Source organism: Cygnus atratus, chromosome 27 (assembly GCF_013377495.2).
Source record: "Cygnus atratus isolate AKBS03 ecotype Queensland, Australia chromosome 27, CAtr_DNAZoo_HiC_assembly, whole genome shotgun sequence".
Taxonomy (NCBI): Eukaryota; Metazoa; Chordata; class Aves; order Anseriformes; family Anatidae; genus Cygnus; species Cygnus atratus.
In genome coordinates, this window is record NC_066388.1 from 3,205,336 (window position 1) to 3,228,903 (window position 23,568).

Below are 23,568 nucleotides of genomic sequence, written 5' to 3' on the forward strand. Positions count from 1 at the left end.
AAGGCTCTGGTCCTTGTCCAGCAAGGGGAGATGTTTATATGGCAAATGCACAGGGGGAGGACAGGTTCACCAAGCAAAACACCTTTTTTTTTTCCCATGATTTCTCTCATAAGCTGTTTAAAAAAAGAAAAAGTAGAGAATCAGAACTCTTTGCATGTTGTTTTATTTATTTATTTTTGAGAAAAATAAAAATCTCTGTGGTCCTGAACACATGAAACTCTTTCAAAACCATCACAAATTTCCATTGCAAAAGTTCTGGTTCTGCAGTTGTGTTCCTCTTCGTCTCCAGTGCCCCCCTGAGACAACCACGGGCAGCAAAATGCAGCTGAGAGGCCAAAGTCTGGTCTTAGTGACAGTGATGCAAAGCCAGAATTGTTCCAGCTCCCCAGCTGGTGGAAAAAGCCTGGCGGGCAGGGTAGCTCCACTGACCTGAGAGGGACAGAACTGGCGTACGGCGCCTGATCTTTTGTCCTCTTGTTTCTGATTAGACTTTTGCCCCTTGGATGCTGCTGCAGTTGTGTTTTGCCTTGAAACCCATGGCTACAGGCAGCAGTTCGCTCAGTCCCATCCCCTAAAGCTTCATGGGCCAATTTCTGTGGAAGTCTTTGAAGTCCTGCACATCTTTTTCATGGGCTTAAGTGTACAGTGTGCCTAAAAGAAAGAGCAAGGCTTGTAATCACTTTAGTATCCCTTTGGAACTTGGCTCCTCTCCTCCTTTACCATGGTGACCCCCCGAGATACAAACCTAGCCTGGATGTACAAGAAACCTGCGCTGGAAAGAAACGGAGCCTTTTTTTGATCTGATCTAAATATGTGGTCATTCCAACTGCTGAAGTGGGTTATTAATTATTGTTTGGACATGCAGCTTCCTATTCTTTAAATTTGTGTCCAAAAACCATGAAATTATTAATCATATTTTGGATCTCATCAGACAGCTGAAAAGACGAGGGAAATATCTGCATGACATCAGTGAGGGAATAACAGAGCATTGCAGTCTGCAAATGTAATCAGTGCAGTGCAGATACATCCCGTTCTTCTGAGGCTGCTCCAGGTTCTGATTTTCTCTGCATGGAGTCTAATAAACTGGATCTAAACTGACAGAAAGCAACATGTGATGTCATTCAGCCTGCCTTTTCCTCTAGTACTTTGGCAGACATGTGCAAGCAAACGGCCTCCATGCAGTTGTGTTAGCATGGTGAATGTCATTCGGTGCAGAGTTCTCGCCCTTCAGGATGATCTGTTTTGTTCTTGGGGGAAAAAATGTGGGGATAAAACTCCCAGCTATGCAAAGCTGAAATCTGATTGCTGTATCCACAGGATGTTAAGAAAATTGTTTGTTTATATTCTCATTACTTTCCTGTGGTCTCGTACACCAGCTTGTCTGTGTCCAATACATGAAGCAGTAACCTTAAAAGCTGTCTTGCAGCTATCCTTCCTTGTCCCAGATCAAAAAACACACCCCAGACTGTGGTTTAGAGGGAGAATTGGCTATGAAATGAGAACACAGGAGATGTGTGCCTCTTTTAGGTCGCTTGATTTGGAATTTCGGAGCTCAGAAGAAATGGCGAGGTCTCTTTCTAGCCTAAATCGATGCGGAGCCGGTGAGCTGGGAGCCGTGTTTTGATGCTTCAAGCCCCAGTCCTGTTGCGGAGAGGTTTGACTTTGGAATAGCCTTGTTACTGGCCAAGGCAGCTCTCTGTAGCTCAGTTTCTTGACCTCTAAAAGGGTCCCAATGCTATTTCACTACAGCAGAAGGGATTGCGGCATCTTACGAGCTGCGAGTTCGAAGTCTTTGGCTGAAGCGAGGTCTCTGATTATGGGATAATCTTCTGCGAAGCTTCCTTGGGTCAGGCAAGGGCCTGACTTGCAGTTCACGTGTGTGGGTTTTGTTCCACTCACTTTCGTAGCATTTCTCCCGGTCCAGACCAGTGCCAGCAGAACGCCGCTGCAGCCACAGACTAGCAGCAGCTCCCGACTTCTGAGCACGGAGCCGTGCAATCACCAGGGCTGAATTTAATTACAACCTCTCAATAAAATGGCTCGTGACAGAATGTACAACTCAATAAATGCACCAGATTTCATCGCATGCAGTGGCTGTGAAGATTAAGTAGTATTAAAAAGGCAGATGTGTTTATAGTGATCAAGCTGCTATTTAAAGTTTGGGGTCGGGGAAATCTGCCTGCTAACAGAGAAACTTAAATGTCAAGGATTTGCACCTTATAAACTCCTCTTAAACAATAGGCACATTTAATGCTAGTAGGAGCCTGAAATAATGTGTAAAACTGCAGTTTATAATAGTGACTGGAGCCCTGCATATATGGCTTTATTACGTACACAGGTTTTTGGGCCAGTTGGCCCTAATTCCTTTCTATGTTGTCCGTATCACATAGTTTTTCTCTTTCCTGGTAGTAGCGTTCATTAGCTGAAGATGGAGGAAAAACTTAATGCGTGCTTTAGATGACACGTAATTAAACCAGTTGAAAAAAAAACCTCTTTACAGGGGAGAGCTGGAAGCAAGGACTATTAATAGAAACTCCAGGAAGAGGCTGTTAGCAAGCCAAGGCCTGCTCAAATGAGGCAGGATGGAAAAAGGAAAAAAACTGAACATGCCACAATACCAGGAAGCTATAAAACCCATTAATCCCCACCCATGAGGACAGCCGTCCAAAAAATAAAGGTATGTTTGCAGCGCGAGGCTACGAGCTGAATTCAGCCGTCCCACCGAGCTCTGGAAAAGCAGTAAGTTCTCCTGAGCGCAGCGAGGGGTCAAAAATATCAGGGCAGGGCTCTTAAACTGCATTTTGGAGAGCTTCTAAGTGCCAGAGAGATCTCGTAGGGGATGTTTTATGGCTTCAGTCTCAAAGCATCCTGTAGGCTGTTGGTTAAATCCAGCAGGTCTGCGTGTGATCCCTGGTGCCCGTGCAGCATGGCTGCCTCCGTTCTCAAACCGGGCAGGAGCTGCAGGCATCCCCCTGCTTTGGAGAAGCTCTTAAGGACCAAAAAGCCACAGCGTGTCGGAGTTTGGAGGAGGAAGCCAAGAAATGATGCAACGTTTTATAAAGCCACTGCGCAAAGCTGAGATCGGCACCATTTTAAGCGTGCTGTGCTGCTAGCTGGTGGCCTGATACGGCTTCAGGGTCAGCGAGAGGATGCAGCAGCTGAATTAAGAGCAAAGGTATTTTTAAAGGCAGCCCTTAATACCTGCACTGACCAGTGGTATCAGTAGCAAATGCTCATGCCTTATGAAAGTGATGCTGTCACTTCTACCCGACTTAGGTTTTCAAGCGTATGTTAAACCAGCACTGCTCTGTTTTCCCCTCCGCTGGGAAAGTTCCCTTTAAATCAATTCCCCCAAGTTTCTGCCTTCCCCTTGCGCTTAGCACCGAGTGCCTGACCGGTGGTTCTCCCTTCCCTGCAGTATCCAGCCTTTTGGGCTCGTAGGACGTGCAGCATTTCGGCGTAGCTGAACGCCAGCCCTGGTCTGTTAAAGCCACGCAGATAAGCCAGCCGTGGTCAGTGGCGGTGTCTCACCTCGGCTTTGTCTGCTTCTAATCTGGAGCTCTTTAATCTGCCCGAGGAGCAGTGAAGGGTCGTGAGAGACAGGAAAACAGCCACGGATGACGGGTTGGTGGGAGCTGAAATATTTGGAAGTGAGTACAGATGCACCTTGTGAGCAGCGTGAAGCTGCACGTGACGATGGAAGAGCAAAAGCAGGCACAGCAGCGAGGTGCTGAAGTCTTGCTGCTGGTGGCTGGAACAATCCTGGCACATGGGCACCCAGGTGCTCAAATCCTACTGCTCTCCACAGGGCGGTGAGCTCTTGGTTTGGCTGGCAAAAAGACAAACAGGCTATCCAGTAATTCGGGAATCTCATCAGCTTCTTACCAAGGGAAAAGTTAGATTTGTAAAGTGCATCCTCCTTTTTTTTCTTTCTCCATAAAGCAGTTATTTTCCTGATGGAAACTAGCTCACTACCTTCTAAGCTGTAGGCTGTTGCATTTTGGATCCTGTATCTCAGAAGGTTAAAAGATAAATCTGTGAATGTTTGCTGTTCATAGCTGAGAAACCACTGTAATCCTAACCTCAGCTTTGCCTTTTAGCTTGCTGAGAGCGTATTTTAAATAAAGAAACATTAGGATTAAGCCCGAAATTCAGTGAGATTCAGGGAGCTGCTACAGGGACCACAGCTATTTAATTCCTCCTTTGAAGGTTTCAACATTGATGAAGTGATACTTAAATGATCTTTTCCTTTTCTGCTTTTTTCTTCCTTTTGTTTCTTTTTTTGGAGCAAGCTTTGAGCTTAAAATGAGTTGGCAACTTCCTTTTCAGACCTCAGCAGCTGACATCATTTGCACAACGATAATCAACAACAGGAAGAAAACATCTGGGCTTGGAAGCAAGACGAGATCAAGGCTGTGGTGGGCTGGAGAGCGGAGGGGTGACAACAGTCTGCCTTGCCCCGGTTTGTCTCGAGCGCGTCCCGCAGGGCTGAGGCCGCTCCATCTGCTGCAGGAGCCGAGCGCTTTGGTTTGGGAGAGGAAGGAACGCAACGCGGGGCAGTAAGCCGTGGGCTTCCCTAGGGAGGAGGCGGATCAGTGAGGTCAGGATAGCGCGGCTGCTTTTCACGTGGGAAACCTCTAGGGTAATGTGCACGGCTGGGACCGCTGCGTGCTCCGGAGGCTCGCAGAAGACCTCGTGTCCACGGTCCTGTGGCAGATGATGCCCAGGGGTCATCTTGGGAGCCTTGGGCTGTGGGAACCTAGCGGATGGAGCTCTCATCAGCTGCTTTGTCGCGCTCTGAAGCACGGGGACATAAAGAAAAAGCTTTTTGTTTTACTCCGAGCTCTTGAGCTCTGCCTGAGGGCTGGAAGGAGAACTTCCTCTGAGCTGCGTGTGGGCGATTCCTACCCCTAGCACCGAGCAGAAGGAGTTACAACGCTCGGTTGTTTTAACAGCAGGCCAAGAATCAGGCTTGACTCTTGTCCTTTACAGGATCGAGCCTCACTCTTGCTTATTTGGGCTGTGGCTATTACGTGTTCACTAAAATATAATAGATGAAAAGCCCACCCCTTTCATGAGCCCTAGCAGGTAGGGATGTAGGCCATGCTCTTGCGGTGTTGCTGACCCCTTCCATTCTGACAAGCGGTGGTAACACAGAGGAGGCATTACACACGTCTGGGTTACCTCTGGACTGATATTTTGGGCTTACAGGACATGAGAAATGTGGAGGTGCTCAGCATCAGCTGCTTCTGCTGCCTTGCCTGCAGCAGCCCAGCTTCCCTCCGGCTCCGGGCACCCCTGGTTTGCTCTGCCCCGGCGCTGCTGCCCCGGCTCTCTCTGGATCAGTGAAATGCCACGTTTTTGAAGGCTGGGGGTGCACGTTCGGGCCGCCTTCTTGCTGAGTCCTCCCGCATGGATGTGATGAAGGGGTCGGTTAGTAATGTTTGCCTGGCAGAGAGCTGCCGTGTCCTGTTTGGACGGGGCTGATGGGCGATTTGGCTCTCGGGGAGCTCGAGGGAGCTGCGATGAGCTGTGTCGGCAGCACAGCTTCCATATGAGATATTCCTAATCCCCAGAGCCGGCTTTCACGCACATATGCACCACTACCTCCATCCTTATCCTTATTATAACCAGCTGTGGGTTGACTTTGTCAGAGATCTGATAGAGCTCCCTTACCCCTCTCCCACTCCCACAAACTCCCATTAGTCATCCTTGGGCAGCGCATGAAATGGGGGGGGTGAGAGAGCTCTGATCCCAGACACCGCAGTCATTCCTGGGGCTCCTTAACCCCTCGGTGTCTCCAGGCAGAATTCCCTAATTCTCCCTAAACGGAGATGGATTTATTACCGTGGTGTGATAGAGATTAAAGGGGATTTGGGGGCTTCTTAAATAGCGAGGAAGACAGCTCTTGTGTTAAGGCCATTCCTGAAAACCTGGGTTTTCTCCGTGTCCCTTTGGTAACACGGCGAGAATGTTATTCTTCTTGTTGTTCGTACTGTGTAAGCTAAAGATTAACTTTGGCAGGGTGACAATGGGCTGCGTCCTGGCCAAGAAACAATTCAGCCTGGAAGTCAGCGGAAGGTTCCTGACCGTTACAGCTCATGGAGGAGGAAGGGGATGATTTTTTTTGCAAACAGGACCGTTTATCGGCTGGTGGAATTCTGCTTGCTTTTCCCGAGGGTGGTGAAAACCGCATCCTTGCTCTGGTGGCAGCCACCAGGCAGATTTCAGAGCTTTCGCTCGTGGCATAGATTTCTTTAAGGAGCAGGATGCTGCTCTGAGCGGGCAGACAAAGGCCTCCTACTCCTTAACCCTTCAGCCACCGCTGATTAAAGCTGCGTGGATGATACATTGCAAAGAACTGCACATCCCATCTTTCCCTTTACAGACTAACGTGATGCTTTGAGGGGCAAACACAAGCCTTTTGGAAGAAAGCAAACATTTTAGCTGCCGTTTGCTGTGTCATGTAGCTGCCTCTGCAAAAGGCAGAGGGTAGAGCTCTGCAGGATGGACGGTTGGTTTGGGTAATCCTCTTCCCTTGGTACGGTTTCTGCACATCTCAGACACCCGAGATGCTGTTACTGACCCGGGTGGCTGAAGCCCGTGGGTATTTCAAGAGAGCAGGACTGCTTTTGCAGCAGGCTGAGAGCTCCCGGTGCAAATCCATTTCTTGTGGTGGTGCAAAACCAGTAAATCTCGGCCGACACGTCTGCGTAGGGGGAGACACAAAGCTTGGAAAGTGAGTAGGGCTCGAGGACTCTGTCCCTTATCCTCGTGGAGATGTAAAGCTAACTGCTGAGCTGGTGGCAGCCCGGTACTTACCAGTGAAGTTAAAAACAAATGGCTTGAATTTCTCTGTCAAAAATTGAAGCCTTTTTTTTTTTTTTTTTTTTTGGGGGGTGATTTGATGTAAAATTTAAGCCAGGGCTCCAGGGCTCTCCTCCCTGACAGTGTCTGCCCAGTGACCCGTGAAGTCTTGCAGACGTTCCCTGCTCTCCCAGCAGACGTTCTGTGCCTCAGATGCTGGCTCAATTCTTTTATTTCACCATGGCTAGTGAAGATCTCGGAGATCCCATGCATTCAAACAATTTGAATATTGCTCAAATTATTGAGGTGAACAACAAAGCTACAGGTACAAATCTCGTTACCACTTGATGTTCTGCATCTGTAGTGCTGGTGGCGGTATTCTTTAGCTGCTCATGAACCCCGTTGCTGCTAGACTGACGAGTTAGGCTAAAATGAGGATAGGCCTGGAAAGATGCCAGGGGTAAGCAGGACCATCTTCTTGTCGGGCGGCGTCTGTTGGTCCTGCTCCTTGTAGTCCTCGCTGTCTTTTGTTTGGGATGTGTAGCACAAAATGACAGAGGATTGGTGGCCACTCTATATGGCCAGCAGCAACGTGTCTTGGCACTCTGGGTACCTTTTGTAGCATCTGCAGAGGCACAGGCAAAGGCACTGCTTGGATACGAGGCGCTGAGCACTGAAAGTTGCTGGTGGATCCTCACGGGGGATCTTGCCCGGGTCATTGTTTATTTGTCACCCTGCTAGGTAGGAGGGGAGGGTGTTTATGGAGCTCTCGGCAGTGGTTTGTGTTTGCTGCCTTAGGAATTTCATTTGCTTCATTTAGAAACAATTGTAGTTTAACAAGCTGTGGATGGAACTGTGCCCTTCAGCTCCTGCTTTGTGGTCGGCTTCCTCGCTGCGATCTCAGATGTGGGGCTTTGGCATCCAGAAGCAGGTCTTTCAAACTATTTTAAGGTGAAAGGGATATCTCTTTTTTTTTTGTAGCAGCTCCTGCAAAGCATGTTTTCAGCCTTAAACACCCCAGAAAGATCCCGAGCCAGCCTGACCAATGCTTCTGTTGTCTTTCCCAGTCGACCATGTGGTTCCGGAGCCAGGGACCAGTTTGCTGACTGCGTTTGACCAGTGGCGAGAATGGGCAGACAGCAAGTCCTGCTGTGACTACTCTCTGCATGTGGATATCACCGAGTGGCATAAAGGCGTCCAGGAGGAGATGGAAGCTCTGGTTAAAGATCATGGTAAGTTTGGTTAGAGAAGGCCTTTCCCCTCCTCATTTTTTAGGGTTGGCTCCCTTATTTTTCGGTACTAGATCTTTCAGAGGTATTTTATTCGTACCTCCCAATAAAGCTGTTTTGGGCCCGTCATTATTTTGTCCCACTCTGGCTTCTGTTAAAGTTTGGACGGTCGACTTCAGAAGGCTGTGGGGGATGCAGTGCGTTAGATGGAGGAGCATTGATTTACAGAGGTGAATCTCATGCTGCTGCCATGCAGGGAAGCCCCTTTGTCCCGTGGAGACCTGCCAGCTAGGACTTGACATGGAGGGCTCGATTTTCATCAGTGCAGGGAGGTGATAGCTTCAGACATTAAACTGCTGTAAATAGGAGAAGAATCAGGCCCAGAAAGAACAAGCCAGTGCCGGTCACTAACGGTGGAGAAGAGCTTAATAAAATGACCTCATAGGTTTTTCCCCTCTTTAATTTCCTTGACGTTTCATCCTTAGGCTAGAGTAATTTTCCATCCTGTTTGTAGCTTAAAAAAAAACCAACCAACCTTTTACATCCTAATGAGCGTTTTCCCATAAGTGCCGGGTAAGAGCTTTTACGGGTTCATGTGCTACAGAAGGCAGGAGAGGGAAAGCTGACTTGTGAGAACTCCCTGTGTCGTGGTCAGTACAAACGTGGTGCAGGAGGGAGTGGGAGATCAGACAGACATGCCCCGTCTCTGCTTTTGTGTGCAAGGCATTTTTGCTTATTTTTTTTTTTAGTCAGCCTCCCACAGTGCTGAATCCACAGAATTATTCTGATTTCAGTGTTAAGTGGCAGCCTAGGGGTTTAGCTGTCCCCACGGCTGCAGTGCGAGCTGCACCGTTCCCATCGGTTGCGTTAATAAATGCCAGCTGGCTGGGGAGGTCCTGCCTTTACGCTGCGATTCGTTAGCAGTGTGTGCATCTAGCCATGTGCACATATGCGTATACATTTCACAGCAGATTAAAGTAATTTATTTGTCTACCTATCATTACTGCTTGCCGGGAGGCTGATTGAGGGAATGTCTCCTTTCTGTGGGAAATGGTGTGTTCCGTAGCCTTGTGTGTGCCTGCAATTTGTATGTCAAAGATAATTCCTTTGCTCTCTTTCTACCAGGTGTGAATTCCTTTTTGGTTTACATGGCTTTCAAAGATCGCTTTCAGCTAACTGATTCTCAGGTAGGAAGGCTTAACGTTCACATCCTTCTGTCACCGAAAGCTGTGCATTAGTCACATAGAAGGGTTTACATTCAGCCTATTTGGATCTGACATTCTCTTCTGGTTTCAATCTTTGCATGTGTAACAGTACCGAAGGTTTGTAACAGTATCCAGAGCTCTGCCTCCAAGAACTCTTTTAAACAAGAAACAAAAAATCCCTGAAAGTCTTGGCGAGGGAGAGTAATGGTAAAACTCTCACTTGGAGGGAACTAAGGTTTTATTCCAGCTCCTTTAGTGTGGAAGCAATGGCAGTTTGATAAATTGCTGCTTTATGCCTTGACATAGGGCAAGCCAGAGATCTCTGGCATAAATTGTCCTTGTGTTTGTAAGCTGAAACTGAGCCTGGTCCAGAAAGAGGGGGTTCTGGCTTTAGCCTTAGAATCACTGGGACCTTAAAAAGGAATTGCCCTCCTGTTTGCTCCTCTAGTGGCTACATCTGAGCACATTTAATTGTTTAGATGGGTAGTTTATGTTTCTAAATGTGGTGGGAGGAGAGGAATGCCTGGGAGCCATTTGGAGCGGTGTGGGAGGCAGTGGTGTATGGCAGTTATCTCTAATGACTCTGGTAGGCATTTTAATGAGCGACCATTGACTGAGCAGGCATCAGTTGTGGGTTTGTCAACCTGAGCCCTCTCAAGCTGGTTGTTGGAGTGGGAAATCACAGTGCCTGTCCCAGCAGTGAGCGGGGTGGGCACAGGTTCTTCATAAAAATCAGGCACAAGGGTTTTTTCCATGCTGGGCACCGGTAAATAAAGGCTTGAAACAAGTAAAACGCTGTGAGCTCTTTAAAATCACTCCTGTGCAATTGCTGTTTCTTTCTCCAGTGTGTGTGCTAGAAAAAAACAAATCCTATTTTGAATAGTGCTTCTTGCTATATCAATGGCGTCTGACCATAAAGACGGGGAAATCTAGTTGTAGGGTGGGAAATGGATCAAAATGCATCCAGAAAACAACATCTTGTTTTTCTTAATGCTTCCCTTTTTCTTTTCTATTCTGCACAATTCTATATGCTAAAGGAGATCAGATATATGGGTATAGAGACCTGAATGTGCCCTAGGTGTATATTGTGATGTGTATTTTCTGTCTTCCAGATATACGAGGTCCTGAGCGTAATTCGGGATATTGGCGCGACAGCTCAAGTGCATGCTGAGAATGGTGACATCATTGCTGAGGTATGTCGTGTTTATTCTGTGGATTGTTAACTTCAAAATGCTGGGAGGGGTTTAAACACTTTTTGCAAACAGAAAATCTCCGAGACATTTAAAAGCACAGCATAGCAGTGTCAAGGATGCAAGCAGAGCAGTGCATCAAATGTCATCCTCTTCACTGTCGGTAGTAATTCAGGTTTTTGTGGCAGCTCTCGGCCTGTGGTGGGTATCAGCCCTCTCTGTCTTTCTGTCTGTAACTGAAAGTCTCTGCCAGGGTGTGACTGCCACTGCGTGCAGAAAAATGTTCTGCAATAACTTAAAGCAAGGGGAGTGGGAAGGAAAATAACTTCTTACAATACCTGGGATGCTGAGTTTGGGATCCGTTAAACAGCAATGAAGGAGAAACGTTAATAATGTATTTGGATTTAATCCGATCTCCAGATCATTTTGTACATTATGCCTCAAGTGTGCACAACTTGGTGTTGCAAAGGATTTCTTCATTGCCTGGCTGGTGAAAAGACCACCTGAGTCTTTGAGCCCAGTTGCCTGTAGTCGCACGATGATCTTTTCAGGAGATACTGTTTTTCCACATCTTAGAGATTATTTTATAGACACAAATGAGGAGTGAAAGTTGAGGGGCTATGAACCCAATGTGAAACAAATCAAAATAAAAGGCTTCCCTGACCTCCTGTGAACAAATCAGCAAGGGTTTTGTAGAGCTCTGGTTATTCTCAACAGTGGAAGTTGGACAGAACTCTGGCTTTAAGGCCCTTATGTAAAGCCCCATGTGACCATCAGCGAGCGCAGATGCCTAGGATCTCACTTGTACCTCTTACAAACAGCTGTGTTTGCTGCAAGAAAAATACACGCTGCTTTAAATCTTTTCTTCTGCTCTTTTTTCTCTCTGCCTTAGGAGCAGCAAAGGATCCTGGAACTGGGAATCACAGGCCCTGAAGGGCATGTGTTGAGCAGACCTGAAGAGGTGAGAATGCCTTCACATTTACTCCCCAGTTTATATCATTCCTGCATTGCCACCAGGTTGTTCCTACTGGGATGAATTTGTTCAGAAACAGGATTTCATCCTGGCTATAAACAGCATTGCTGCATGGGGACACTTCTAGGGACTGAGTAGTAACTTACTCCATTCTAGAGACGTAACCTCTACGGGTACTTCTGAGTAATTGAGGAGCCCTCTCAGCTTCTCTGCTGGAGAGAGGGACACATTCAGGAGGTAATTTTTCCACCCCAAGATTTCATTTACCCTCTGGAGATGGACATCTCTTTCTGCTGGTTGTTGGAGAGGGTGTATCTTTGCTTGCACATCAGATACCTAAAATAAAGAGATGAATTTGACTCACAGAGCCCATGAGTCCTCGAAACAGAGAGAGCTGTTGTACTTAGCACATCTTCAGTTCAGCCCTTTGATAGCTCAAACTGGACTTGTACGGTAGGGGGTGTAGAAAATGTTGTGCTAGGTCCCCTGTGTGCAGACATGGCAGCAGGAAGACCCCAGTCTGCCCGAATCCCCAATTCCTTGATTCAGCTGCTAAACTGAACGCTCTCAGATGGGGTCCCTGAAGAATTTCATGTTCTGATGCTGTTGGTCTTTACAGAGCTAGACCGTAAAGTTCTTGTAGTTTCCATCACTTGTAGTAAGTGTTTTGCATGAGTAAAGACTTCAGAATTTGCATTTATGTAGGCGGGATTCTGCTGCTTTATTTCCTAGATTTCATTTCTTGGGTTTCTCTCTTAGTCCTTATCTTATCAAGGTTTCCTCTGAATCAGTGGAAGATTTTTTGTATATGTCCAAATCCTGACATTCTGTTTTAGGTGCTTGTGTACCTTCTATTGTATTTGGTCATTTGATGAACATTTACAGTTGGTGAATTTTGAACACCAAAGGACTACATGATTTGCTGAAGGCACAGAAGATATGTACCAGAGAGGGGAGCTAATTCTCAGCTCCTAGGCTGTTACTTCAGTATACCTAATCTCCATCCTTTCCATTGATTTCTTTAGGGTCAAGTGCCCCTATCCCATTTATCTTACTCCTGAGCCCTTAAAAAGAACCCTGCGAGTAAGAACAAGCTCAAAACTTTCAGATTGGTTCCCACTGTGTTCTTTGTATCTTGTCTTTTAGTATCTTTGAGCTAGACATCTCACCATGGCACCACGAGTTTGTGAAGTCCATCCATTATGTACAAGAAATTATTTTTGTTCCTCTGAGATACCGGGGCTGTGCTGACTGCCAGATGTGGTCCTGCTGGAAGCTGAGCGTGTGAGATCATTCGCACATGCCCTTCATGCTCCCTCTCCGTTTCCTCCCCTTGATTCAGACAAGCAGCATCCAGAGACATTTCAGTAGGAGTATAAATCATTCTGTTGCTGCAGGCAGAAAGAAAAAAAACTGCTCGGCTTGGGCAGTATGCGCATCCTCACAGAAGTTGTGTTTGGCTGCAGGAGCTGGGAGTTTTTGCTTCCTGGAAGTTGCAAGCGAACACTCGCACTGAGCCTTGCCCCCACCTACCCCCGCGTTTTTATTGTCAGACATTTCGGCATGCAGCAGGAGAGCAGGAACAGATGCCACTTAGACACTCGGGGCTCATCTGTGGAGCACCCCTAAACTTTTGTGGACTTCAAAGAAAAGCTGCTCCTTGTCTTAAAGGGTCTGGCTGTCAAATTAGCCGAGCCTTGTCTGGCTACTTCAAAGATCGTCATTAGCGGAGCAGGAGCTTTAAAGAGCGAACTGTGCGGTTCCCTGGCTTTGTTTGTTTGTTCCATCTGTCTCCTGCGCTGGGCAGAAATGTGTTCTTTCACCATGGACGTAGCAGGGCTGCCTGAGGACACGTGGTGAGGATCAGGGGAGCCTCCTCCAGTGTCGCCGGGCAGCCTCGGTGCAGCTGAACTCAGCTGTGCTGTCTGCCCGGAGTGGAAGCACTTGGTCCAAATTCTCCTCCTTTAAAGTCATAGGAAACAGAGCAGGAAACGATGTCATCTGGTTCCCTCCCCTCCTTTTCCCCGACGCAGGAGTAACGTTGTGTTTTTAAAAACACGCAGTTCTGTTTAAGCTGGCTGATGACAAAGGCCAGATTCTGAGGGCGGCAGCAGCTCCACAATTCCTCTTAAATTCAGGAGGAGTCGATGTTTCTTGCTGTTCCTCTGGAGTGTTGTTAAATACTAAATTGGCTTTTCACACGGCCCCTTACGGCGTGTAAAGCCCATCCTAAGGACTTCATGGTGGTTGTCATCTTACTAAAGATCCACTTAATTCAGACCTTCCCCTACAGCACAGCAGCAGGAGTTGTTCCCGCTGCCTCTGCAGAGCTCTGGGTCAGGGCCGTGTTGAACAGAACCAAAATGTTGATTAAATCAAAACTCCCACTGAATTCAGCAAGATGCGTGTCCAAGTGAAGCGTGCAGTGTCTGGCCACGTGTGTTTGTGTCTCACTCGGAGCGTGCACGCCTTCTGAACTTCTGGGTTGAGCAAAAGGCCTGAATTAAGGCTTATGTTTCACTGCCGGCTCACCTCACCTCAGTAACCCGGGTTTAGCCAAGGTGACAGCATTCAGCGCTTGGTTCCAGCCAGCAAAGGAAACCCGTCTTACACCACCAGCCCAAGCCAGCATCACCCATGGCTTGCTGTAAAACCCTCCCCCTCATAGCACGGATCGTTCTGTGATGACTTTTCAGCGTGATCCGTCATTTTTTTTGTTTTTATTTTAGCCACAAAAACGCTGGAAGCCCGAGCAGTCCAAGTGCTCCAGGAAACTTGTTTTTTTTCCAAGAGAACTGCTGTGCTAGGGCTTCTGATGCATGCTGGTAATTGCAAACATTCCCCTTTGGACTCGTCGTTGGGTTATTGTTATGTGCCTGTCACCATAGCATCTGGGCACAAGGCATGAATTCAGCAGCCTTCTGCTGCACTGAAAATATTCTTTTCCTGCTTTAGCAGTTGCTTAGAGGCATTTTGGTCAAAAGCTTGGAGATGCAGACTGTTCTATCCCTGCTTTGGAGGTGAGGAAGCTAAGGCACGATGTGGAAATGGACAGAGCTGCGTGTGCGCCTGCTTTACGCGGGCAGCTGGCAAACTGATGCCATTGCCTGGAAGCGTTTCCCCGTCTGACTTCTCTCCTCGCCTCTCAGGAGGGACAATTTGGCTTTTCTTGGCTCTTCCCTTCAGCCTCCCCCTTTCCTGCAAGTGCTGCTGACTGTGGCTTGCTGCAGTCAAACCTCGTGGAGTAACTCCCTTCCTTGCAGCCTTTTCCACTTGGGTGGGGCCGCTGGGCCAGAAAATGTCCCCATCTCAGGCCAGAAAATGTCCCCATCTAGTCAGTGGCACATCCCCTCTGCCTGGGGAGGGTTAGTCACAAGCCCCGGGGTGGTGACAGGCTAGGGTTTTTTTTAGGGTGCTTGAAACCAACCTGCTGGGCTTGGGGGCTTGTTTTCTTCTAAAAACTCCCAGTCATTGTGTTGTTTTCCTTTCCTCTGCTGCCAGCAGAGCAGTACCAGGTGGGAGCAGAGCTGTTCTGGGCACTTGGGCATCCGTGTGTCAAGTACGGTGTCCTAAGGTGACAGGTCCTTAATTTCAGGTATTCCTGCAGCAGACTGAGCTAGGAGCCAGCAGTCAGCGCGTCCTGATCCTGGGACTGGTGCTGGTTTGCTGCTCTTGGCCTGAGATAAGTCACTGCAGAGCAGATTTCAGAAGTGCTGAGACTGTGCCAGGCCTGTGGGAGGTGCTGGTAACCTCTTGCTTTTGGAAATCAGGTGGCTGGTGGCTTGGAGTTTCAGTTGCCTTTGTTCTCTCGGAAGATGTCTATGGTACTGCAGTTCTTCATAGCGGTAGGCACGATGAGCATTACTCCCTTGTTAAATTCATCAGCTGGACTGCTTTGATTAGAAGATGTGATCTGGGAAAGTCCTGATCATATTCATTCGAAGACTAGATAGAAAGCGGTGTCTCAGTCTTGCTGGGGCTCTCTCTCTACACGTGCAAGAAAAAATAGTTGATTTATGGGGTGGCTCACACTCTGTCAGATCCCAAGCCAGATACTGTGGTGGAGGGTACAATTTAGAAGGCTTGTTTGCAAACGTGGCTTACCAGAATATGTGGCTACAGCATCTCTCTTCTGTGCGGGCTGGAACATGAATAGTTCTGCTGAGTTAACATTTAGTTGTTTATTTTTGCCTAGGTTAAAGAAGGGGCTTAATCATACTGACCCCGAGCACCTGGAGCGTTATTTTAGGACTTAGGCTGCTTGCAGAGAATCTCTGAAGCAGCCTGGGAGAAAAGTTAGTAGAGAGATGAGACTGTAGCTCGGTGCCATTTTAATTATCCTAATTACACTGTACATTTTTCCAGCTCAGATTTGGAGAGGTGGAAACTCTCCTCTCGCCTAGCACGCCCTTTTTTTCCCATGGAAGCGGAAGGTGTGACCCTGTGGAGGAGGATGGGGGAGTTAGGGGAGTTAGAAGTACGCTAACACTAACTTGCTGCTGACTTTGTTTCGCAGGTGGAGGCAGAAGCTGTGAACCGGGCAATAACCATCGCCAACCAAACCAACTGCCCCCTTTACATCACCAAGGTGATGAGCAAAAGTGCCGCTGATGTCATTGCTCAGGCCAGGAAAAAGGGTAAGCTAATTCCCTGGGATGGAAGCACCCTACTAGCTCATGCCGTTCAACTCCTTGCCAACATAAGCTTCATCCCTCCAGGAGAGGTTTCTTTTTCCAGTGTTATGTCCAGGCTCTTTTTCAAAAGGTCCCAGACAAGTGCTTCTGTCTCATGTCCCCCAGACAGTGGCTGTATCAGTGCCAGGAGCTGTTCCTTTTGTTCAGCCTGGAGACTCTCTTCACACCCATGCTACTACATCGAGCTGTGTGCCTTCGTGTTATCACAGAGCAATTCCCTGCTGTCTCCACTTAACAAATCTCCATGGAGACTGCAAGCAGTGTCCTCTGTCCAGCTGCTGTGGTCTTCCTTTGGTGCTTTCTGCTGAACTGCTCCTGGGGTCAGAAGTGATTCTTAGAGTCCTGACTGAGGTCTTGGACTCACGAGCCCTGCTGGAGTTAGTTGGAGGAGCTGAAGTGGTTACTGGTTCCAGCTGTCCACCGTGCTCCTTGCTTGTGAAATGGATACTGTGCTGTAACTCAGCCTGGCATCCAGGCAGGAATTGGGATCGGTAGTCTGGGTTTGGCTGGGAATTTTAATTGCCTCTGATAACGCTGCCTGAGGATGTTGCAAGAAGCAAGGCTCAGACCTGCCTTGGATGCTGCTGCCTCGTGTCTCCTCTCTCTTAGTGAGGTCTGAAGGAGCTGCATGACTAAATGATGCAGTAACTTCTCCCAGGTCCTGACTGTGCTGTCTTGCCCCCAAGAAACGAGGGTTACAAAGCACAGAGCGCGCCTGTCTCCCTACTTCTGTGACTAAACCCTTCGTTTCTATTTAAAGTGCTCTGGGTGGGTGAGTAAGCAGGAGGGATCATTTCCCCCCTCCTTTCCACAGAAGGGTTGTATTTAATTTGGTGCAGTCTAAATAAGCCTGAATAGATACACAAATGACATCACTTTCCATCTGAGCGTTTGGTGCTAGAAGGGCTGATTTCCTACTGCAGCAAACAGATTTGTGTTTGTGTATTAGCTCAGAAGTGTTTTGATCCCATAATTCCTGTTAAGTGAGTTCAGAGCTGGTAAGGGAAACCAATCTCCAAGGCATCTCTTTCTGTTCATGGTGTGGAAGCAGCTCAAGCTGTTTGGGATAAACTGTCCTCTGCTAGCTCCATTAGTGGAGATCATGCTGAAACGAGAAGATGTGTTGACACGGCAAAGTGACTGCGTGGTGCACTGCCCCAGAAAACAACTTGATGTGTCGGTGCAACTTAATCCCATAAGCCAGGGAAGCATCCTGTCGTTTTTCTAGATAAAGGACTGGAGACACATGCACCACAGAGATGCAGCATCGACAACAACACCTTTCTGTGCTCGCTGTCCTGAGACCACTAGCTGGAGAGTAGTCATAGGGGTTGGGGTAAGGGACCACACACTTTCATCACAAAACCCATAAAACACAACCTGACGTGGCTGGGGCTTGGCCTGTCTGAGAGGTGCTGGGATGGTCCCAGATGACTGACCCACAGAGCTCACTTCGCTTAGCTTCCTGAGTGAACTAGTATGTGCAGTTTTCTTCCAGATTGCATTTTCTCCTTATAAGGAGAATTTGGGGTATAAATGGCACACCATTCTCTGCTCCTTTATTTAAGTAATTCAATTTAAATGCTGTGCATTACCCAACTGGGTAGCCCAGGAGGGCCACACACACTATCCTTGCCCTCCCAAGCAACAGAGGAAACAGAGCTGAAGACTATCCAAAGCAAAAACAAAACCGAATTGATTTGCTAAATGGAAAAGAGCGACTGTTATTTAAAGCCAGATGTTCCCAGTGGCATTTGTATGGAGGAGATTCCCTGCAGGCCCTGTCATTGGCAGATCTGGGAGCTCAAAACGTTGCTCCCTGCAGAACAATCCTCCCAATGTATTGGCCCACAACAGGCCTCCCATTAATAGCCAGCGTGTGTTTTGCCTTGTTCTGATTTCATAACCCTATTTGTGGCAAGTGATGTCACACGGCCTCTTCCTCTGCTGGTGGATCCCCTCCGATAAAGCTGCTCCAACATCTCCTGCTTCGGTGTGGTCCTGGAAGCAGCGTGCAGCCCGTTACTGGAGCCAGTTCTGCCTCACCAAACACACTCTTGCCCAGCTTGCTTGAGAGCCTGTAGACATAGCAGTAGTTTGAACATCGTGGTGAAAGGTCGTGTTTCTGTACTCTGCATGGCGAGGTAAGGCCCTGCTGAGTGGCTCTTGCGTTGCCTTTGCCAGTCTTTTGCTTTTGAAGCATTTAGCATTAATATTTTAACTACCCACACTTTTTGCAGGCAGTTACGCATACACGGAGCGGCTGGGCTCCGAAGCCAGCTGGACAGGCGCTTAGCGGAGATTTGGGGAGCGTTTCATTTGGTGGGCAGATCGGGGCTGCCAGCCTGCACCGCTTTTGAAGTTGCAGCATCTTGCAGCTGCTTGGTGTGCAGATGTCGCTGGTGCATTCCAGCATGCAAAGCATCGTGGCCTTAAGGATTGGCTCTTCCTTCATGTGGTTCCAAAAATGCTAATAAAGAGGAAGGATGCACTGGTGGTTAGTGGACTGGACAGCGAGTCAGAAGATCTGAGTTCATTTCCTAGTCCTGCCACAGATTTACCATGAACCCTTGGGGAAATCACTCAGCTTCCCTGAGCTGCATTTGCGAACCAGAAACGCTGCTGTTTCCTCTCAGTGGTGTGCTCTCTGCAGGCAGTAAACTTTCCATGTAGGACTTGTATCTGGTCTGTGCACAGAGCCTGCTCCAAAACCACCCAGCCTTGTTAGATCCTTCATGGCTGTACGTTTATAAAAATACTGCAGGTGCCTTTTTTGTTCGTTGCTTTTCTTCCACATCCCTTCTGGACCAGGCTGTGTCCCCTCACACTTAGAGTTCCCCTCAGGCTCTTTCATGAGGTTCCTAGCCTGGAATCCAATACAGTGAATCTTTACAGTAACCCTTTCAAGCACAATTAATCAGCTCTGACCTCAGCGGTTGTGTAAAGGCAGGGTGCACATTTTGCTACTCCTTGCTCTTGGCCCTGACAGTATCTTTATTACTAACTCCGGTATTTAGGGGTTTGGATGCTTACGCTGAGGTACCCATTGTTGGCAAATGCACAGCGTTTCTTTAGAGATCTCAAGACAGGCATATAAAATTAAGAGCCTGCTGGTGAAAACACGCGCTTGGTAGCATAACATAGTTCCAGAGGAGCTTTGAATGGGCCAGGAGTTTAACGATGTTCAATCATTTGATGATGCAGGCCAGTGAATTCAATCCAACCCTGTGTCACTGTCATCATATAGTTGAGAGGAAGCACCAAGAAACCATGCAGCGTGCAGTGCTGGCATAACTTCCCCGTAGAGATGTCCTTTTCAGAAGGGTGCTTCGTGCCTGGAAGCCAGGCTGGACATCGCTTGGCGCTCACAATGGATCTGCCTGTGTTCCCCTCCTGTAGGCACTGTGGTGTACGGGGAGCCCATCACAGCCAGCTTGGGTACTGACGGATCTCATTACTGGAGCAAGAATTGGGCCAAGGCGGCAGCTTTTGTCACTTCCCCACCACTGAGTCCTGACCCAACCACTCCTGATTTTCTCAACTCACTACTGTCCTGGTGAGTAGAGCTCTTTGTGTTCTTTCAAGATATGTTTCATTCTGAGACAAGGGGGTTATAAAAATAATAACTGTTGTTGGCAGCCAGCAAAAGGGTGTTTTATCTTTACTGGTAAACCTGTGACAATAAAATACCTTAAAAAGCTGTCATTGACTGTTTCCAGTGGAGACCTCCAAGTTACTGGCAGTGCCCACTGCACCTTCAACACTGCTCAGAAAGCTGTTGGGAAGGACAACTTTACCCTGATCCCTGAAGGAACCAACGGGACTGAAGAGAGGATGTCCATCATCTGGGATAAGGCTGTGGTATGTCCTGGGCTGATTGCGTTATGGCCGGAGAAGGAGCCCTTGCAAGCCCTGAAACTTCTTTAGCTTAAGCCACTGTTCCACCTATGATTCTGCAGACTTGAAAATCCAGCCTATAAAGCATGTAGGCATATAGCAAACGTTCACTTAAATAGTGAACAGTTGTACCTCTCTGCCAGTAGCAGAATGGTAATTGAGTTGAGAGTGCTGTGTGCCACGTCTGGATCTCCCCTTTTTTTGTGTGTGTGTGTGTGTGTCATGTCTGATTTCTGACCTAAATTACCAGTCTGGCGAGGAGGAGTTGAAAATCTGTTTGTGTATGTTCTGTTATCTCTTTTTGCACCTGTAAAGTATTGCTGATAAACAGATCAAGCAGGAGTTGTCACTCTCTCGAGTTAAAGTGGTGTGGCCAAGTGGACAGAGTAATGAAAGGGGGTTTTGGTTCTGGTCCCTGCTGCACCGCAGCTGGGTGGGTGAGTGAGACAAGTTCCTTCCTCCTTCTCTGCAAGCAGACATTCAGAGCTGAAGGAGCTGCTGCAGTGTGTCGTTACCTCCTTGCAAAAGCTCGGTCCCTTTACTTGAGCTTTTTGCCCCCACAGAGCTCATTGGGAATCTGCTTTTGATGGTCCAGCTATTGGCTTTTCGGAGCGGTCCCCATCTGGCTAATGCAGTGCCTCCTTTTGTCTTTCCCCAGGTGACTGGCAAGATGGATGAGAACCAGTTTGTTTCTGTGACCAGCACAAATGCAGCTAAGATCTTCAACCTGTACCCGCGGAAGGGCCGTATCGCAGTGGGCTCTGACGCTGATTTGGTTATCTGGGATCCTGACAGTGTCAAGACAATCTCTGCCAAGACTCATAACATAGTAAGGATGTTTTTTATGATATGAGCTCTGCTGCTCATTTCCTTCTGTCTTCCTTTAGACTATGCTGACAAGAACCAGAGCTCGTGACAACTGAGGGTTTTTTTTCCCCATGCCCCAAGCTCTGTTTAGTCTTACACCCAGCACAGCTTAGTTATATGAGCAGACGGAGAGGTGATTGAGTCCACAGTTGCAATCACATGAACACCCAGATATTTCCCTTGGAGCAAAGACATTGTTGGCTCTTTCTGAGTGTTAGACGTGCGGATCTGAGCACAGAGAGCTCTTCAAATCTCTTAAAATGCCAAGAGGCCTCCTATCACGACGTGTCATTTATGACCTTTTGGCTCACTAGCAGCGGGAATGGGACTGCGCCTTTTCTCATTGCAGTTAGTGAAGCGTGCCAGCTCCTGGACACCTTAGCTGGAGATTTGATCCAGGTCAGTGAGTCTGAGTAGATTTACACCATGTACTGATCCGGCCCTGATTGCTCCAGGCCTCTGGCAATGTTCAGGCTTTGCTGCAGATGTCCTGCCCCCTGGCAGTGGTGAGGAGCAGGATTAGTTGGGTGATGGAGGCCCAGAAGTTGGCAAGTACCCACGAGGAGGAGGGAAGTGGAGAAATACCTACTGCAGGCGCTGTTAGCTGAGTGAATCCACAGGGTACATGTGTGGAGTCAGACAGGATTTGACTGATTATCATCCCAATGTTAGCTGGCACAGGGCAGCTCCCACACTAATCAGCCCCTCTTTATTTTGTGGCTTTGTGGCGGCATCATTAGAGGCACTGTTTGCCTGTGGCCCCCAGCAGCGTCGCAGCCCTTACACCTGGCTCCTCCAGAAAAAAGCCTTCCCACCCTGTGCGAAATGGCAGAAAGGTCCCGGCACAAAGGGGTGGTTGGAGCCTCCCTGTGCCATTCTAGCACTGTCTCAGAGAAAGCAACCTCTGTTTGCATTTGTTGACAACTTGTTTCACTGCTGGCGATGAACCTATGGAATGTTTCCCTGGAAAAAACTCCTTGTTCTGTTTTCCATGAATGCTTTCATTCACTCTGGAGCTGAAGGAGCAAAATTTTCTTCCACACTTTGGATCCCTGGGCACATTCACAAAGGAACTTTTTTTTTTTTTAAGGTTTGGTTCTCTTCCCTGTGACTTTGTGTCAGAGTTGGTCACAGATGGCCTGGGTTCATCCTGTCCGTGCTTAGACTTTGAGCAGAGGCATCCAGACTCAGAAGTCTGGTTGCTTTAATCACCTTAGAGGTGCTTCCAGACTCATCACCTCCAATCTGGAAAGGAATGGCTTGCTCATTAGCAGAGGGAGCTGAATTGTTTGCTGTTAGGTGCTGAATTTAGTGGCCTAAACCTGGGTTTGTGCGTACTGGAGCTGACCAGCTTGAAGAGCTGGAAGTAACTTGCTGGATTGAATGTATGACAGCCACTGCCATTTAATGGCTGTTGCTTTTAGCAAATGAATTGGACTCTTTAAAATTTCCTAACGCAAATTTCAGAGACCTTATCTATGGGGACATGCTCCGGTACAGTCAGGATTGACTGCGTGCCATCTCCAGGTTTTGCTATAGGTCTCAGAGCTAGGCTGAAGGACGGCTGGATCCACCCTGGAGTCACTGCTCAGAAATGGGTTTAGGCTAAAGACTGCAGTTCCACTGAGACTCCTGCAAGTTCAGACGTGGTGCCAAGACTGGGGAGGATGAAGGGCTGTCTTTCAAGTGGTTTGTTAGAACCTGAAGGGCTGTTGAACAAGCAGCAACCTTTTTCTTACAGATCCAGCTTTTCACCTCTTCACCTCTCTCATTGCATTGCCTGTTATACCTGGCATTGCATCTGTTGGGGTACTTCTGTGTCTCACACTGCACGTGAGCCTTGTATTAGAGAATAAATTGTTACAAGGGATGCCCAGAGAGTCTAGGCATCCTCCTTTGATCAAGAATAAAACAAAAGGCCCTTTGAAAGGCGGGCCGAGTGGTTGCTGCGACACAGGGCTACGTACTGATTATGTGGCATCAGATGATTGTAACATTTTTGAATGCTAGAGCAACATGTGAACATTTTCCAAGAATTCGCACCGCTGTTGCCACTGTCTGGCAAGGAAACACGAGGAGCTAGAGAGGGAGATGGTGTTGTTCTTGGAACAGCCTAGTTCATAAGTTTCTAACCAAGCCTCCTCCTTTGCCACCACAACTTTTTTCTTGCTGGACCCGGTTCGCAGTCGGTTTAACCACCATTCTAGCTAATTGTAAATCTGCAGTCAAGCCTACCCATACTTATAACACACTTCAAGATCAAACTCCGTCATTAACTCAGCAAAAAAGACCTGGGTTTGTCTCAGCGCTGATCACCAGAGTACGAGTCCCCAAATAACACGGTTGGAGTGCATCTCGTTCCAGGATGTTCCTGGGTGGGACATTTACCCACCATTCCTTTAAAACTTCTCTTTTTTTCCATGGTGTGATGTTTCAAATTCTGTTAATTGAGGATGAGCAATCCCGTTAGAGTAAAACAAGATTGGTCTGGTCCCTGACCCATCAGCAAAATGCTTTTTTGAAATACATTTTTTTTTAAATTACCATAATTTTTAGTATGAAACTCAGATAAAACTTTATTCGGCTCTTAAATCCCATGCAGCTCAGGAAGGTTAGGTGCCTAAATCCATTTTGATGGGTACACTTCAAAGTATTTGCATTTGAAACTGGATTTTCTCTGTAAGAATCTTCACAAAGAACATTTTG

At 47.8% G+C, this 23,568-nt stretch overlaps 1 protein-coding gene across 1 annotated transcript in view; it reads left to right on the forward strand.

Moving 5' to 3' along the window:
• Positions 1 to 23,568, forward strand: part of DPYSL2 (dihydropyrimidinase like 2) — a 44,020-nt gene that overhangs the window by 14,860 nt on the left and 5,592 nt on the right. Inside the window, exons 4-11 of the mRNA XM_035562814.2 lie at positions 7,875 to 8,039; positions 9,162 to 9,223; positions 10,354 to 10,434; positions 11,324 to 11,392; positions 15,921 to 16,041; positions 19,498 to 19,654; positions 19,818 to 19,959; positions 20,654 to 20,824. Coding sequence (XP_035418707.1) covers positions 7,875 to 8,039; positions 9,162 to 9,223; positions 10,354 to 10,434; positions 11,324 to 11,392; positions 15,921 to 16,041; positions 19,498 to 19,654; positions 19,818 to 19,959; positions 20,654 to 20,824 — 968 coding nt within the window. The remainder of the gene's footprint in view (positions 1 to 7,874; positions 8,040 to 9,161; positions 9,224 to 10,353; positions 10,435 to 11,323; positions 11,393 to 15,920; positions 16,042 to 19,497; positions 19,655 to 19,817; positions 19,960 to 20,653; positions 20,825 to 23,568) is intronic.